Source organism: Xenopus laevis, chromosome 6S, assembly GCF_017654675.1.
Source record: "Xenopus laevis strain J_2021 chromosome 6S, Xenopus_laevis_v10.1, whole genome shotgun sequence".
Taxonomy (NCBI): domain Eukaryota; kingdom Metazoa; phylum Chordata; class Amphibia; order Anura; family Pipidae; genus Xenopus; species Xenopus laevis.
The window spans coordinates 121,174,767-121,192,353 of record NC_054382.1 but is presented as its reverse complement, the minus strand read 5'-3'; the positions used below and the strand labels follow the sequence as shown (position 1 = coordinate 121,192,353).

Genomic DNA, 17,587 nt, shown 5'->3' with positions numbered 1-17,587 from the left:
ATTTACATACAGTGCAACTGTATACATACTATACAGTTATTAAAGAAAAAGTTAAACTTGTGAATTGTGTGTTTTTAGGTGTAACAGGCCTACTTGTCCCATAGACCATAATAACATGGTTTATTTATCAAAAAGAGGAACCTAGAGGTCAGTGATAGGATTTTATCGTAATGTTATTCAGTATATAGCATGGGTGTTTCCGCCATGCTAAACATACGCATAGGTTCCTAACAGTGTCATCTACTGGCTGGATTTCCTGAAGTATCCAACACTCTAGGGGGCATATTTATTATGCTGTGTAAAAAACAGTGGGATAATACACCACACATTTTCTTAACTGCCATGTATTCTGGGCTCTCAAAAGCCAATTAAGGTAGAAACTTTGTATATTTTTCTGGCTGTTCAGTGCAAGGAGATCAAAGAGAAAGTTGGGACATTTCAGCAACAATCGGTGACTACCGTTTGAGCTACTAAAATCAGGACTGTCCCCCAAAAAACGGGACAGTAGGAAGGTATGGTACCTCTACAAGCTGCAGCTAGATTACTATCCAAGTCATAAAAAATGTAACCCCTTAGAACACTTATATTTCTTGCAGATGCTACTGCAGTGTTCTGTAGTGCCTCCAATAATGTTTTAAATTTTTTCATTAGTATTATAAGATTTATAGCAATATTTTTAGCATGCCTAAAACGTTTTTAGGGGTTTCAGAATCCTTTCTTCACCATTATAGTGAGTTATCAAAACAAATTTATACTTGTACTTCCGATCGAATGTTTTTAAGCTGTATACTTTACAAGCAAACTTGAAACTAAGAGCTGAGTATTGATGGTACACATCTTATTTGTTATTCAGAGATGTAATATTGACCAGCAAGTTCAGACTGCTTTAGTTTTTTTTCTAAAAATCAATGTGTGGAAACTAAAGCATTCATCCTGTGTTTTGCTAGTGGCAATAAAACAGAAAAGAACAAATTCAATAACGAGCGTCAGTATAGTAACTGAATGAAATCAAAGTTACTTCAGAAAAATTTCCAATAAGAAATTATTTTAAGCATCCTCTTTTCTGAAACCACTGGTCAATGGTCAATACGAACCAGGTTCTTGGGCTTGCATCAAGTTCTAGCACATTCTGCACAAAACACAAAAACATATCTCATACCTGTAGTTAAAAACAAGCATGAATACTTAACATATTGTTGTTCCAGCTTTGCCTAGGTGCACCATCTATCTTGATACTCTCAAGAACCTTCAGCCTTAACTCTACACAAAAAGATGATCTAGCTGAACACTGGATCTCTTATTTCAGTGATTTATTGAATGGCTTGTTTATTGCAATATTGTTGTAACCTGCATGTCATATAGGTAATATCACACATCTGGTTATATAAAATTGTAACAGTTCAAAAATATTCAAAATAAATGGCAAGGCTATTTATAGTGATGGGCGAATTTATTCGCCAGGCGCAAATTTGCCCCGAATTTGTGCGATTCACCGCCGGCGAATAAATTCGTGAAACGCCCGCAAAAATTCACCTGAAAAAATTCACCAAAAATTCGCCAAAAAACAAAACGGCTGCCAGCATCAAAAAAGTTCTCTTAACCATTTAATTGTGTAGCTAGTGCATGGGGATGGACAATTAGGTCCCCCATTCTGGTGCACAAACAAGATTCTGAGATGATACAAGGCTTGGCTTAATAAAAGTGTCCATAAAATGGCTCCTGCCTGCTGGCTATAATTATGAATTCCCAGACTGATGGAAACAAGATTCAAATAATGTATATAGTGTAATTAAAGTTTATTTTGCTTGACTAATGTAATAAAATAGGCTTTGGAATAATTTTTTTTGGGTGACAGATCCCCTTTAAAGGAATTGTTCAGTATAACAATAAAAACTGTAAAAATTGATAGGCTGTGCAAAATATATTTAAGATATGATCCTAAAAACTGCACTGATGATGGCACCTGTTGATTTTCTTATTCATATAGTTGTAATTTCAAAACTTCTAATTCGATATCCAAGTGTTCAAGCTTTTTTGTAGCAGTCCCAGTATGTCTTGGTGGCAGATTTACTTATAAGAAACTACGTAACCCAAAGAGATTGCCAGTTGTTATATATGTTTTTGTTTTATATGTGTAAGCAATTGAACTCCATTCTGTGCTAGGGGTTTTAAGAGTTAAAAGGCAGTACTGATATGTACTGTAACATTAATCATTTAGCCCCATAAATTAACACAAAGGAAGTCAGTTAGAGAAATTAGCAGTAGTGATGGGCAAATCTAACCCATTTTGATTGCCGTGAATTTTCAGAAATAGGACAAATAATTTTTGAAGCGCAACAAATTGTGTGACAAATTGAAATTTTTTTCACCCATTAGAGTCTATGGGGCAGATTCACTAAAGGTCAAAAAAATTGCAGATTTATCGTGTCAAAGTGAATTTGAGGGAATTTTCAAAGTAAAAAAATTTGAACTTCGAAGTAATTTTTTGGATACAACCATCGAATAGGATACTACGACTTTGAATTTACTTCGAATTCGATTTGAAGTAAAAATAGTTTGAATATTTGACCATTCGATAATCGAAGTACTGTCTCTTTAAAAAAACTTTGACTTCAATACTTCGCCAAATTAAACCTGCCGAATTGCTTTGTTAGCCTTTGGAGACCTTCTACAAACTTTTTTCAAAGTCTTAACACATCGAATTAAAATCCTTTGATCGATCACTGAAATCCTTCGAATCGTTTTAATTTGATCGAACGATTGCCAAATTTGATGAAAAAAACTTGGAATTCGATATTCAAATTCGAAGTATTTAAATTCGATGGTTGAATTTCGAAGTATTTTCAACTTCGAAATTCAACCATTGATAAATCTGCCCCTTAGTGTTATTTTTAGCATGTCTTAAAAATTATGTCACTTCTTAGATTTTTAGAATTAATGGTATATTCACTAAGGGGTGGATTTATCAAAGGTCGAGGTGAAGTTTCAAATTGAAAAAATTCTAATTTCAAGCTATTTTTGTGTACTATGGAATAGTGCAAATTCGATTTGAATTTGCAAAAAATGTGAATATCGAAATTTATCATGTACTGTCTCTTTAAAAATTCAACTTTGACCATTCACCATTTAAAACCTGCCAAATTGCTGTTATATCCTATGGGGGACCTCCTAGAACCTATTTGGAGTCAATTGGTGGACTGGTCGATTAGAATTCAATCAAATTCACTATTCCTTAGATTTGAACAATTAGAATTCAGCAAAATTCAGACCTATTCGATTGAAAATGGACCTATTCAACCCAAAAAAAACTTCAACTTAATTTCGGTTGGTCTTTTTGAATTTGAAGTTCTAAGTTTTTAGACCCTTGATAAATATGCCCCTAAAAGTTCACTTGTCTAACTTAAGAAGTAATATTTTTATGTTCGTTTTAGCTGAATTGTGTGCAGTATTTTATAGCATGTGTTATTTTGTGCATTGTTTGCGCAATATTTTAAGGCATTTGATATTGTCACTCTTTATTAGTGCAATCTATAGCACCTAAGACATGGGCTCCATGACTAAGCACCCTGAAGGGTGTGAAACACGTAGGGTGGATGGAGATGAAGCTATAATTTTAATTTTTCTACCAATAAATTTATTTTTTAACTGAATATCTCTGGTCTTGTGGATCCGTTTGAGTGCCAGTCAGCCCTGCTTCTTTATCTTCTGCTGTACCGCTCCCCGAAGCTGGGGGTCTGGGGCTGGTGCACCCGGACCACTTTCACTGTTTGATGAGTTACTTTATAACTAATTCTGGAGCACCTTGTCCTCCTCTGTTCTATTATAATTGCCAAGATCAAAAAGTGATTTTACTTGAGGCTTGTTTAATAAAGGTCTGATTTCAGAGGTTTTTGAAAGCACAACTAAACTGACAAGCTCTAAAACTACGAATGTGAGATTTCTTAAAAAATCAAAATAAAAAATATAACCACAAGTACTGAACAATGCCCTAAAAATATGAATAACTCAAAAACCTTTGAAAAATTAATGTATTTCAGACAATTTAAAGTGGAGAAAAAATCCAAAATAACTCTTAAGTTCCAAATTTATTAAAAGTGGTCCAATAGAACCAGTGCAGCTGCCATTGACTTCTATAGTACCCCAACAACGTTTACAGTTTTGTGAAAGTTTTGCCTTAGAGGTTTTCAATGTTTTTTTCACTTAATAAATCTTGAGTTTTCGAAGATTTCCAATAAGTATAGAAAAAATCATAAATTTTTAGAGATCCAGGAAAAAAACTAAATTTGGTTGTTAGTAAATGGGTAGTGATGGGCGAATTTATTCGCCAGGCGCGAATTCGCGGCGAATTTGCGCGATTCGCGTCCAGCGAATAAATTCGCGAAACGCCCACGAAAATTCGCAGAAAAAATTCGCCGGCGTCAAAATTTTTTTTTTCGAAAACCGGACGCTGGCGTCAAAAACGGACGCTGGCGTCAAAAACGGGCGCCGGCGTCGAAAAAACGGGCGCCGGCGTCAAAAACGAGACACCGGCGCCGTTTCGCGAATTTTTCGCCGTTTTGCGAAATTCGCGAATTTTTCGGCGAAGCGAAACGGCGCAAATTCGCCCATCACTATAAATGGGCCCCTGAGAGTCTGAGATCTAAAAGTCTGTTTGTAATTTTATGAGTAACATCAATGTACATTTGGTAGGGCATGACAAAAATAATCATGTCAGAGAAAAAAAAATATTCTATGTATCATTGGATTCATGCATAGTGATGGAGAAATTTGTGTCTAGGTTCATATGATTTAAGATTTTTTTTATGATTTTTTAATGAAAGCAATATTATTTAACTTTTAAAATGAGTTTTTTAAAGTATGAAAATAATATAACAAAGGAGCAATCAGTTAATTAAAAAGGTCATCTGGTTTACCCCTTTAATACTTGTGTGAGGGACTGTTGAAGCAGGTTAATACTGTTTTTGTTTTATTTTTGTAATCTACTTTGCAAAATTTAGCATGCTTCATTAACTCATATTCATGAAAACAAACACAGTCCCTTAAAAATTATCACTTCCATTTCCATCATGTTATCTGCTCCTCTTTAAAAAGACAGATATACAATATGGTTATAATGCACTGTATTTAAATGTGCTGTTCAATAATAACAGCAAGACATTTTCAACTTAATATATTTGTCTATATAGCATAATATATATTTCAGGCATATTCAAAGAAATGCCTTATATTTATGTTTTATATCCATAGTTCATAAATTTTTTTAACAATTTCAAATATCTTAAAGAATATGAACTTAGTGCATGATTTTTTCTCTTTTCTCTCCCTTTTCTTTCTCTGCTACTGGTTATTGCTCTTTAGTGGTTTTTGGCCAGTTTGTGTTTTTCCAGACAACTCTACATGACGTAGTTGAGGTATATGATGGACCAACTCAACAGTCTTCTCTCTTATCATCTCTCTCAGGATCCCATTCAGGTACTTTTAAAAAGAGATGCCAAGTATCCAAGGCATATTTATTGAATGTCATTTTAGTAATTTTTAGCATTACTCCTTCCAAAACACACACCTTTGAGTTCATAGTAGTTGTTTATTAAATTGAGGGCTCTGAAATGACTGCACATGAAAAATAGATATAATTTTGCTGAGCCACTTTTCAGTTGGTTTTACATAAAGAAAGGCTTTTTGAAAAGATTTTTTGGAACAGTCCTTCAGACAAGCACAACCAATGTTTTATAAACTGTGAATGAAATCCCCATAAACCCATTTTTTATTCAGGCAAATAAGATACAGGTTTATTTTTTTAAATTAAAGAATTTACAAGCCTTTTAAAACCACATGTTTTATGAACTGTCTAATGACATTTTGTATTACATTTATCTTATGCTGAAAATATAAACCCATTGTCAGCACAGTAAAAGCAAGTTCAAATGACTATAACTAGCTAATTCATAAGAATGTCAACCCTGTGTTAACAAGGAGACCAATACTAATGGACCATTTGCACCAAATATCTATGACAATACATGTGCTCTTCAAACAAACTATGCTTTGAAAAATATAGTTTCATAAATTTACTCCTAACGTTCTGTCCATATTACTATTTTTACTATAGTTTTTCTACATTTCCTAGACTTATGACTTGTTAATAAATTGTGTTTTATTTATTTTGTTGAGTAGGGGAATCGCTTCCACTCAGTTCTGGTAACCAGATTATAATTAAATTTACTTCTATTGGACCTATGACTTCGAAGGGATTTCACTTTGTCTATCAAGGTAAATTCATATATATCAGAGATGCATATGTTGAAAAAAAATTTACATTGAAACTTTTTAAAAAAAAATATATTTAAAGAAACGAAATTTTGTTACATTTGCCAGTATAGATGCTTAAGAGTAACCTGTTTTTAAGGTATTATAATCATTTCTGTATGCACACACACCTACAGTTACATTTCAGTAAAAAGTGATTCAGTTTGAATTAAAATCTTAGATATTTCATGAAACGCCTCCTATTTTTATTTTATTTGGTGGGGAAGGATATCTTATGATATGAATTTACTGATATAAAAGCAATACTGAATGTTTTGTTTGGAATAAAAAGTTGACAATGGTGTAATTTGCACTAACCTTTTATTTTTAGTGATATTTTCTGTTCTAATATGTATATATATATTATGTATTATGTATATTATTATGTATTCAATTATTTTAATTATACTAGCACTAAGGGGATTATAGTATTCATAATAGAAAAAATTGCATAGATTATTCTATTTCACTTTGTATAATTATGAATGTGTATAATTCTCTTACTTAAATACAGTAGAAATTTCTGCTGTAATAAATTACTTTTCATGCAGTATTTAAACAAAGTAAGGTTGATTCAGTTAAGAAAAGCAAAACCTAAGAGTAAATCTATAATTCAGTTACATGTACATAACTAATGTGTAGACTTTTCTTTGCTAAACTGGAAGGAAATAAAGAATAAATGTGTATCTATATTATGACCAGGTATCCCCTGTAAAGGGTTGTAGGTTTTATTGCAGTTGATTTTTAGGTTTGCGTTTTCTAAGTAGAATAGAACCCTTGAATTCTCCCCCCTCCAGACAGAACTAACTTGCACCCTAATAATTTCTTATTCTCCTTACATGCTGCAATAAAGCATGTAGTTGACAGATGCCATACCACAGATCTAAATTTGTGTTGTTGATCACTTACAAAAAAAAATCTAGATCCACAAGATTTCACCTGTCAACTTTGATGTGCTACTCTGCTTTTTCTGAACCTTCCATTAGTGTAAATTTGATGCAAGGGGTTCGACCTGATTTAAAGGATGTTTCGTAAAAAAAAAAAATTGTAAATTATTAATTTACATTGATGTATCAATCATTCATATCCTGTACAAAAAGTTAATTTTTAAGCTAAGCCACATTTTTATGTTATTAGCATCAGTGTAGGACTGGAGTGTCCAGGGCCCCGGGGGAATTTCATTGCATACAGTCAGGTTTCTTATAAAAAGGGTACACATGCTTAATTAAAGTATATTGGAAATAGATTTCTTTTTCATTAAAGAAAGTAAAAATTGGATTTTATTGTTTTGCCTTTCCTTGTCCTTTAAGCTTTGGAGATCCTTAATTTTAAATTCAAATGTGTGTCAAAGAGGGAAGGATACCAGTAGTCAAGTAGGCTGCCCCAAGTAGTGTGTGGTGTTTCCTGCTGCCAGCATGCTTTCCACAGAGCTTCTCAGCTGCACCATAAATGGTGTGCATGCGCTGGGGCAATGGGTTACATGCAGACTCCCAGGCCAGCCATCAGTGTCAATGGTAGCTGCTTCTCATTCCAGGTCTACCCTGGTCTGTTGCCTCACTCAGTGCAGTCTGGACAGTGGGACCTGCTGGCTGACCTGCAACTTCCTGCACTTATCTAGTGGTGCAGGAAGTGGTGCCCAATCGCTCAATTGTGTCACTGCATCGCACCAATATTACTGGAGGACCTAAGGGCCCACCAAGGCTGGAGCCTACTGGGATTTTAACCAGAGCCCCAGCAGGCCAGTCCAACACTGATAAGCATGTCTGCTAATAGTTGTGATATGTTGAACCATTCTGTTTTTTAGAAAAAATTGTCTAATGTTTTCCATTTAGTCAATTGTTAGAATTATACATATTTATGAAATGCCAACAAAATTCTTGGAAAAAAAAGCTGACTGCCCACTGAAATGTAGTTGCAGCTGTTATCTCCACAACATGTGCAAGAATTTCCACCACTTCAGATTTAGTAAATATTGCTTTGCAAAGCTGTGTGTTAAGTAACATTAATGTGCCATTAAAATGCTATAGGACAGCCAACTTAATGCTTGGCAGGGTTTTCTGTGACTGCAGCCTGGCTAAGTACCAGGGGAAACTCTTGCTAATGAATCTGTAATTCTACTTTGTTTGCTGGTCATTGGCGAGCTCTGGGGTTGGCCAAAACAAACAAATTCCCTACTAGATTAATATTACTTGTCCTTGGTACCGTTTTTTGGCAGTTCATTTAACATCAATTTGACATTCTTCACTTTAGAGTAGTTACGTTTAAAAGATTGTTTTGTACAAATCAACATTCCCCTGTAAAGGGAAAGTACAGCTTTAAATTAATATTTAGCATATTATAGGGTTACGTACTGTAGATACAAATATAATTTAGTATCATAATAGCCTTTGATATTATGTCAAGAAATCATCCAATCCACTATTAAAATCATTAACAGAATCAGCCATCACAACATCATCCAGCAGTGCATTCCACAACCTCACTGTCCTCACTGTGAAGAACCCCCAATGCTGCTTTAAATGAAAGTTCTTTTCCTCTAGTCTGACCTAATCAACTTTTAGTTTTACTTGTGTTTTTTATTTGTTATGGTTATATTAGACTTGCTGTTCTGTCTCTTGAAAAATCTGATTTCAGAAACTGAAACTAAAAAAAAAAGTTAGAGTTTTCCAATTTTAAAGTAATTTTAGGTGATGATTTGGTAACCTGTATTTGTAAAACTGAACAACACATAGCTGATCAGTAATTATTAGCCTAATTTTTCATGCAAGTATAAATGCTTTCTGTATTCTTTATAGAAAAATTCAACTTTAATGGTTTTTAATAAATTCTCAGCTATTTTAATAATTGGCCTGCTTAACCTGGGTAACATATTATTTTTGTACTAGAAATTATCAAATATAAGGACGTGTTTACAAAAGGAGGACATGGTGCAAAATGCCCACTATTCATCTTGCTCCCTGATATTTTCACCCACTATTGTTGGTTGTAAATATTTTTGTCTCCAGAATCAGGTGCAAATGGCACTGATGTGGGCACCATTCACACCCATGTCTTGGTGGCCACTGGATGAAGTGTGTTTTGTATTAGCATTTCATGAACTAGGCACTGTCAACCTATGGTAAACATTGTGTCATTAATAGCTTGCCATACCTTATAAATGTATATCTTATATAATTGTTGATAGTAATGAGTATAATAAGTATGTGTTGTCTGAATGGGCATTGTAGACTAAAACTCATTGTGGAACTAGAATGCCCATCATTTCTCTGCTAGCTAACCTTGGCATATATGTAGATGGGATAGTGCTATTGTTAATAGGGATGGGCGAATTTTTTCGCCTCGTTTCGCCGAAAAAATGACGCCCATAGACTTGTATGGAGATGTGCGTCAAAAAAAAAGACGCGCGTGACACCCATAGACTTTAATGGGCGTCTGCGACATTTCGCCAGCGGCTAATTTTTGGCGAAACGAAACGGGTCAAATTCGACCATCCATGATTGTTAATCTTTCTTTCAGCATGTTAAAAGATCCTTCTCAAATAGCACTCTATTATCACCTGAATTAAAGGAGAAGGAAAGCTACAAGACAGTTTATTGCCAACAGATTAGTCACAATAGTGCAAGCTAGAATGCTATATTTATTCTGCAGCATGCTTTATTATACCTGAGTAAACAGCTCTAGACACTGTCTCTGTTTGTTTAGGATAGAGGCTGCCATATAAGCTTGGTGTGACATCACTTCCTGCCTGAGTCTCTCCCTGCTCACTTACAGCTCTGAGCTCAGATTTCAGCAGAGATGGGAGGAGGGAGGGGGAGAGGAGTAAACTGAGCATGCTCAAGCCCTGCCCTGGAGGTTTATGCTGAAAACAGAAATTCTGATACAGAAGCCCCATGTGTACACAATAAAAGGAAAGAAATGCTGTGTTTCTTTTGACAGAGGACTCAGAGCAGCATCACTTTGAGGGTTTACTGGTGTATTTATATAGACCTTTCTGATAAAGCTTACTTAATTTTAGCCTTTCCTTCTCCTTTAAGGTTTTACTGGTTTCGATTACACTAAAATTAGAATTATACATTTTATTAATATCACAGACTCCATTATAAGAATGTGCATCCAAAGATACAATAATTAATGTTTTAGTGTCTCTAGTTGCAAATTGTTTATAAACATTATGTTACAAATGGTTATTCCTTTACAGCTGTTCCAAGAACAAGTGCCACCCAATGTAGTTCAGTTCCAGAACCACGGTTTGGAAAGAGAATTGGAAACGAGTTTGCTCTTGGTTCTGTGGTGCTGTTTGAATGCAATCCTGGGTATATTCTACGTGGGTCAATAGCAATTCGATGTGATGCAGTGCCCAATGCCTTAGCTCAGTGGAATGATTCCTTACCAACATGTATAGGTAAGTAGTGTGTGGGTACCTACTTCAAATAGGATCCAAGCACATAAAATTATTTCAGAAGCATTAAGATAGAACAAGCAAAAATACAAATTTAATGTATGCAATATTTTGCTACAGAAACATACCCATAGGTTTTCTATTATTGGGGACACAATTTAGACAGATTAAATTGTCATTCCTTTAAAACACTTTCAATTTTGGGGTTACTGTATTACAGTGAGAAAGTAAATAAATAAACAAGTTACAAACATCTTCCTAGCAGGGATCTAAAAAGTGCAAGAAAACTAAGGTGAGCTCTCTTGAACTTTTGCATGAGAGCATCAGAAATGGCCTGTCTCATTTTTAAAATTTGGGTCTATGACTGATATTCAAGCTTTCTGTCCATAGATCTATGTATGTTAGCAACTTGCTTTTTCTTGCCATTGTTTTTTTTTTCCTGTAAAAATATGGATACCAAAAATTATGAATTGACTAAGCTGTTAGTTGACAACTGTAATATAACTTGACTAAAAAAATAAATTAATTAATAGGTCTAAAGATAAAGTTTAACCTGAAACCATGTGTATCTTCTATTCTTAGATATGTATATATATATATATATATATATATATATATATATATATATATATATATATATATATATATATATCTCATCTAATGCCTGTTTTTTTTTTTGTTTTTTTTAAACCAGGGAGCGAATATTACAAGGTCTAGTCAAGAACATATGGCTAAAGCATGATTATAACTATAATGTAAATAACAAAAGCAAGAAAATGTCAGAAGGCAAATGACCTGCTAAATTAAGTTGGGAGTTTTTTGTTTACAGACACTAGAGGCTAAACCTGCTCTAGAACAAAGCAAGACACAACAAACACCTGCTATAAGTAAAACAAAAACATAAAACCAACCCAGTTCTTATTAAAGATACACAAAAATGTGTAGTCAATGTTTCACACAGGACTAGTGATGGGCGAATTTGCGCCATTTCGCTTCGCCGAAAAATTCACAAATTTTGCGCAAAATTCGCGAAACGGCGAAAAATTCGCGAAACGGCGCCGGCGTCTCGTTTTTTACGCCGGCGCCCGTTTATGACGCCGGCGCCCGTTTTTGACGAATTTTTTCCGCGAATTTTCGCGGGCGTTTCGCGAATTTATTCGCCTGACGCGAATCGCGTAAATTCGCCGTGAATTCGCGCCTGGCGAATAAATTCGCCCATCACTACACAGGAAATTGGGGTCCTTTCATATACTGTAGTTCCATAAACTTTACATGATTTGACTTAATTATCCATACTTAATTAAACCTAATTGTCCACACTATCATGTTATTCTCCTTTGGAGAGATTTGCTGGGTAGATACTAAAAAACAAAACTAAAGCTGACCACACACTGGAAATGTAAAGGGGCAGAAAACTGGCTGGATTTTAGTGAAACCTGAGCACATACATTGTACTTATCCTACTATTTTGCACAAGAGACTTGGGAGAAGTGTGACCGATGCCTTTTTGTATCCATTGACTACAAGAAAAATAGATATATTTGCATTTCTCAATTGTTATATATCTATCTTTTTATCTATCCATCCTTTGATACCTGCTGAAAGGTAAAATTACATTACCTATATTCTACACTGTTGTTTTGAGCAATATGATTACATATTCTAATAAATGAATTTAGCAATGTATCTACTAGTAAATTCTGTTCAAATTGGATGAAACAAAATCTGGAATAAAGTAGACATGCCTATAGAGATTCTTATATTATCCCTGTTCTAGTGTTTCATAGTTTTAAAACAGATTCCAGCCATCAATCATTTTGCATGGCTTTCATAGTTAATTATTTAAGTATTCTAATGACATTAGCACATTCTTTTATATATGGAGTCAATCAATTAGGCATGTCACAAGACACCACTGAAGTCATCATTACAGGGTTAATTTGTATTGTTCTACATTTTCTCAAAGGTTTTGTGCACTTAATGAAATATGCTGAATAAGATGATAATTGTGTTTTCCTGACAGTGATATATTGTCTCCTGATGCAAATTACACAACATGACATTAATTCCCCAGTCTTCACCAACTAATAAAATTAGGCAGTATATCTATACTTAAATATTAATTTTACATTATGGTGTTGTCCCATGCTGTCCCTATACATGTTGCTTTGTTAACTGATAATAACTGAAGGATGACTAGAAACTAGGACTACATGCTTCGCCGTTTCTAATGCAGGAGCCCTCTGAGGAGGCCCCTTCAATGCTTAACTTTCTCTGTGGCAGAGGGGGTTGGGGGGCATTGATAGTGCAGAGAAGGTAATTACACTCTTTTGCTGAATTCCCAGGTTTATAAACCGGAAATTCGGCTCTTAAAGGTACCAGGAGTGACATTTTTGCTGCCTCCGGTTCTCAACTTGGCACTGCCAGCACCATGCATTGATAGGGAACATATTTTGCTTATAGACTGCTATTTAATGTTTAGAAATATAGAATCTACATTCATGTAGCAGGTCCTTGATGACCAGTGGCTGGTGTCCTCATTGGGGTTAACAGCTTTATCTCCACAAGTGACCTGTAGTGATATGACCATTTATATATTTAGATGAGAAAAGGTGAATACAAAGCAGAATGAAAGTTGGAAAAAAAAACACAAATGTGAAAGCAAGTCTACCACTAGAGTGTGTTTCTAACCACCATGCATATTATCCTCACATTGTAAATACAAAAACGGGGGGGTTGTGGGTGCACACCTAAGGCCAATTTCAAAACGTTTAGAGCCCTGTCTAAATGATTCAAGTAAATATGCAAGTGCATGTAATTTTGAAACAGGGTTTTTTTGTTACAAAGTTATGATCATAATATTGATAAGCCACCATACCACGTCAAGGTAAAACCCCACATGGTGGTCCCTAACTTATTAACCTCTAATCATAGTAAAAAAGGAATTTTACCTCTCTGTTTAGTAACAATTCTTTATGTAAACAGCTCCTGTGCCTTGGTTTCAAACTGTGTGCTAAATCTTCCCCTGCCAACTGCTAAATGGCTTTTAAGAGGGAGAGACTGCCGAAATTTTCAGATGGTGAAGTGTAGAATTCATGGGTGGAGCAGAAATACTCTCACACTACATATTAAGCCTTCTGCTGTAGTAATCTAAATTTAAATAAAGAACCTGATGCAATGTTATCCATTTTCAGTTGTACTGGCTAAACGTATGGCTATGACAAAAATGTAAAACATTGTACAATGTTGTGTTGGATAAAAAAATATTATATTCATATTGGTCCAAATTAATGTGAAACTGATGATTTCATGGTAGACCATATCCATATTTTTGATGATGTCAGCATCAGGGTTTCTTTAAAGCATTGGTGAACCCAGGTCAAAGATTCCATTGGAGGAACCTGGAAGACCCTATGGGGCAAATTCACTAAGATTCGTAGTTGCGCCAGGCATAACTTCGCGCACTTCGCCGTACTTCGCCACACTTCGCTAGGCGTAGTTTCACTAGCGCTCTGCAAATTCACTAAAATCTGAGGTTGCGCTCAGGGGTAGCGTAAGGTTGTGAAGTTGCGCTAGCGTTGATTCGCTAAGCGAGGCGAAGTTACGCTAGCGATGATTAATTTGCATACGGCGCCAAATTCAAATTTCAATGGAGGAATATGTAGCAGCACTACAAATGCCTGGGAAACCTTCAAAACATCAAATAAAATTTTTATTTTGCCCTACACATGTGCCCACTGTATAGTTAAGTTGCCATGAGTTAGGAAATGTAGGGGGGAAGGAGGGGAGCCCCAAAAAAATTTTCAATCTTTTTCAGCCTATCACCCATAATATAGAAAAAACGCCAGCGTTTTTTGGGACTTAGAAGAAAAAATCTGAACTTTTTTTGAAGCAATCCCTATCTACTCTATTGCGCTTCGTCTGGTCTGAAGTGGCGAAGGAAGTCTAGCGTAAAAGGTAGCGTTCAGTACAATGCGCGCGTTAGTGAATTTGCGTAGTTATGTGCGTTGCGTAAATTCGGCAGGCGTAAGGGTGCGAAGTAACACTAGCGAATGTACGCCAGCGTTCGTTAGTGAATTTGCGAAGTAACGAAAATGACCAACGCTAGCGAATTGACGCTAGCGTTAGGCGCTTCGGCGCTTAGTGAATTTGCCCCAATATGTTAGTACTGCCATATAATATCTAATACATACAAATATGTCTATGCCAGCGTCCAATTTTTTTGTGACGCCCATGTCCATTTTTTTGTGACGCCGTTGAATCGCTGGAATTCGCCGCAAATTTGCGCCTGGCGAATAAATTCGCCCATCACTATTCATAAAGAAATACATTATATTTTATTGGATTTTTGGATCTACCCAAATTGTGTGTTGTGTCTGCCAGGACAAAAAATGTATTAACTATGAAGTCTGTGTGCTCAAGGAAAATAAAGCAGATATTTTTGCAAAAAAATAATTAATTGATAAAAATGTCAATATGGCAGAAATCTCCCAACTGTTTAAAGTAATGATGTGAATGAAAGAAAATTGGAGCAGTAAAGCAAATAAGATCATCATTTGTATCCTCAAAGCATCTATGTGCTTCCTGTGCCACTAGTCCCACAGTTATTACATTTTATGATTGAGTTTCATAGAAAGAAAGAAAAAACAATACAATTCCCATTATTCACAAATGTATCTGATAAATTAACATATGCAGCATTTAAGTGACAAAAGCCAACCTCTTCTGTTGTCTGGATACGAAAACAGGCCAGATAAATAAAGGCTAGCAATAACACAATTAGTGTAATGATATTTAAAGTGTTTATAACAAAACACAAATTATTATATTTGAATTGCTTTCAAAAGGTTCTCAAAATATTTTATTTTTCTACTCAACCGGAATTCTTGACTCAACCACATTATATGTTGGCCAAGTTTTTAAGGAAAGGTTGTTGTAATGAGTAATGTTTAATCCAAACTGCTTGCATATGTTTATAATGAAATACACAAATACAATATTTACAATTATATTTTGCTATGTAGGAGTCCTGCAAATCATGTGTGAACCCATGTATATTCCATCCTTATTACCCTAAATGCTGACTAACCCTGACTCAAAGGTTATTGTAGGTTGATCTAGTGACCCCCGTCCTTCTTACACTAATTATTTGGGACATGGTCAGATCTGTTAACGCTCATGACCTTATGAGTGTTCTGGAACTGGAGAAGTTTTCCACAATGAATGGAAACATCACATTTCTATCATAAATGTTATAAGGCTGTTGCCGAAAAGTGTTTTAAAGTCGTATGACTTTTAAAGGTCTGCAAATGTTGAATTCCTGAGAAAGAGATCTACTCCTCCAAGTATGTAATTCAGGTAGAAGCAATCTAGTGCACTCAAGAATTTATGTTGGTATTGTAGTGCCATTTTGAAGAACAGTGTTTTGTAACATTTAGAAGGTATCAATACTGAGATTAAGTGGCTCCTGCATTGTTCACACCTCAGACTCAGATTGTAAAACCCTGCCCTGATCACACATGTCATCCCCTGCAATGTTCATACATTTAAAATCCTGCATTGTTTACACCTATAAAACCCAGCATTGTTCACACCTGTAAACAGTTTACATTGTTAACACCTCAAATCACAATGTAAACATTTGCATTGTTTATCTGTTCATACTTCTCTACTCTACCTGCCCTACTCTGCCATCCCTACCCTGTCTGTGTGTGCCATACTCTGCCTGCATTATGCTGCATGTAGGTGGTCAGCCTGGTGGGGGTTTGTTAGCATTTGGAAATAGTTATGTGATCCCTAAGGTGTTTAATTATGTGCTGGGGGTTGCTAATCTATCCACAGGGGAGAAAGGGTTATATGGGTTAACGGTATGTTTTCGTATGATTTTTTTTCACATACTAGTGATCAGTAGGGATGTAGCGAACTGCCGATTTGGTGTTCGCGAACGCCGTTCGCGAACACCGGCAAAAAATGCGAACATTCGCGAACAGTTGGCGAACTTCGAACACCCGCTAAAATCGTTTGATTCGAACGATCGAAGGATTTTAATCGTTCGATCGAACGATTTTCATTCGAATCGAACGATCGAAGCATTCGATCAAATGCTTTTCATTCGATCGAATGCTTACAATCGTTCGAACGAATGGAAATCGTTCGATTTTTAGCGGTCGAAGGAATTCGAATGGTCGAATGGTCGAACGATTTGTATTCGAATCGAACGCGAACGCAAAATGCGAACGTCGCGCGACGTTCGCGAACATTTGGCGGACGCGAACGGTCGAAGTTCGCGCGAACAAGTTCGCCGGCGAACAGTTCGCTACATGCCTAGTGATCAGTGATATCCCTGCAGTGAGCACCAACTCTTTTGATTTTTTGGTGTGCTACTGACATTACTGTGGATATTGTCCTTGTGATAACATGGGTGTGGTTTAAATTGAGTGTGTTTTAAAAATTATTTTGATGCCCATTGACTTCAATGCGTTTCACAAATTTTTCGCAGTTTCACAAATCTTTCGATAAATACGCAAATTTTACAGTGAAGCAAAACACCCTAGATTCGCCCATCACTAGTCAACACTAGTTTCATTTATCGGCTCTCCATGATGTAGGCCAAGAAAATTCTGACCCTTGGAACTACAGAAGTAAGGCAGCACGTTGTAGGCCATTTCCATTTTTAAAGGTAATGGGGAATTATTTATATAGGTATAGTGCTTTCAGGATCTCTAACATGACACCTCAACATCAAGGCCAACTCCTCCTCCTGCTACACAATTTTCCATTTCAAGTGGATAATGAGACCTACAATCCTGGGCATGTGACCTGGTGCAGCACTAATAGATAAATAACAGATAGGGGGGATTTTAAAATCATTTTAAAATATCC

General features: G+C 35.6%; 1 protein-coding gene across 1 annotated transcript in view; it reads left to right on the top strand.

The window, feature by feature from the left end:
* LOC108719755 (CUB and sushi domain-containing protein 3-like) overlaps positions 1–17,587 on the top strand; it is a 489,518-nt gene that overhangs the window by 313,558 nt on the left and 158,373 nt on the right. The window contains exons 30-32 of the mRNA XM_041567998.1: positions 5,359–5,472; positions 6,175–6,270; positions 10,505–10,708. Coding sequence (XP_041423932.1) covers positions 5,359–5,472; positions 6,175–6,270; positions 10,505–10,708 — 414 coding nt within the window. The remainder of the gene's footprint in view (positions 1–5,358; positions 5,473–6,174; positions 6,271–10,504; positions 10,709–17,587) is intronic.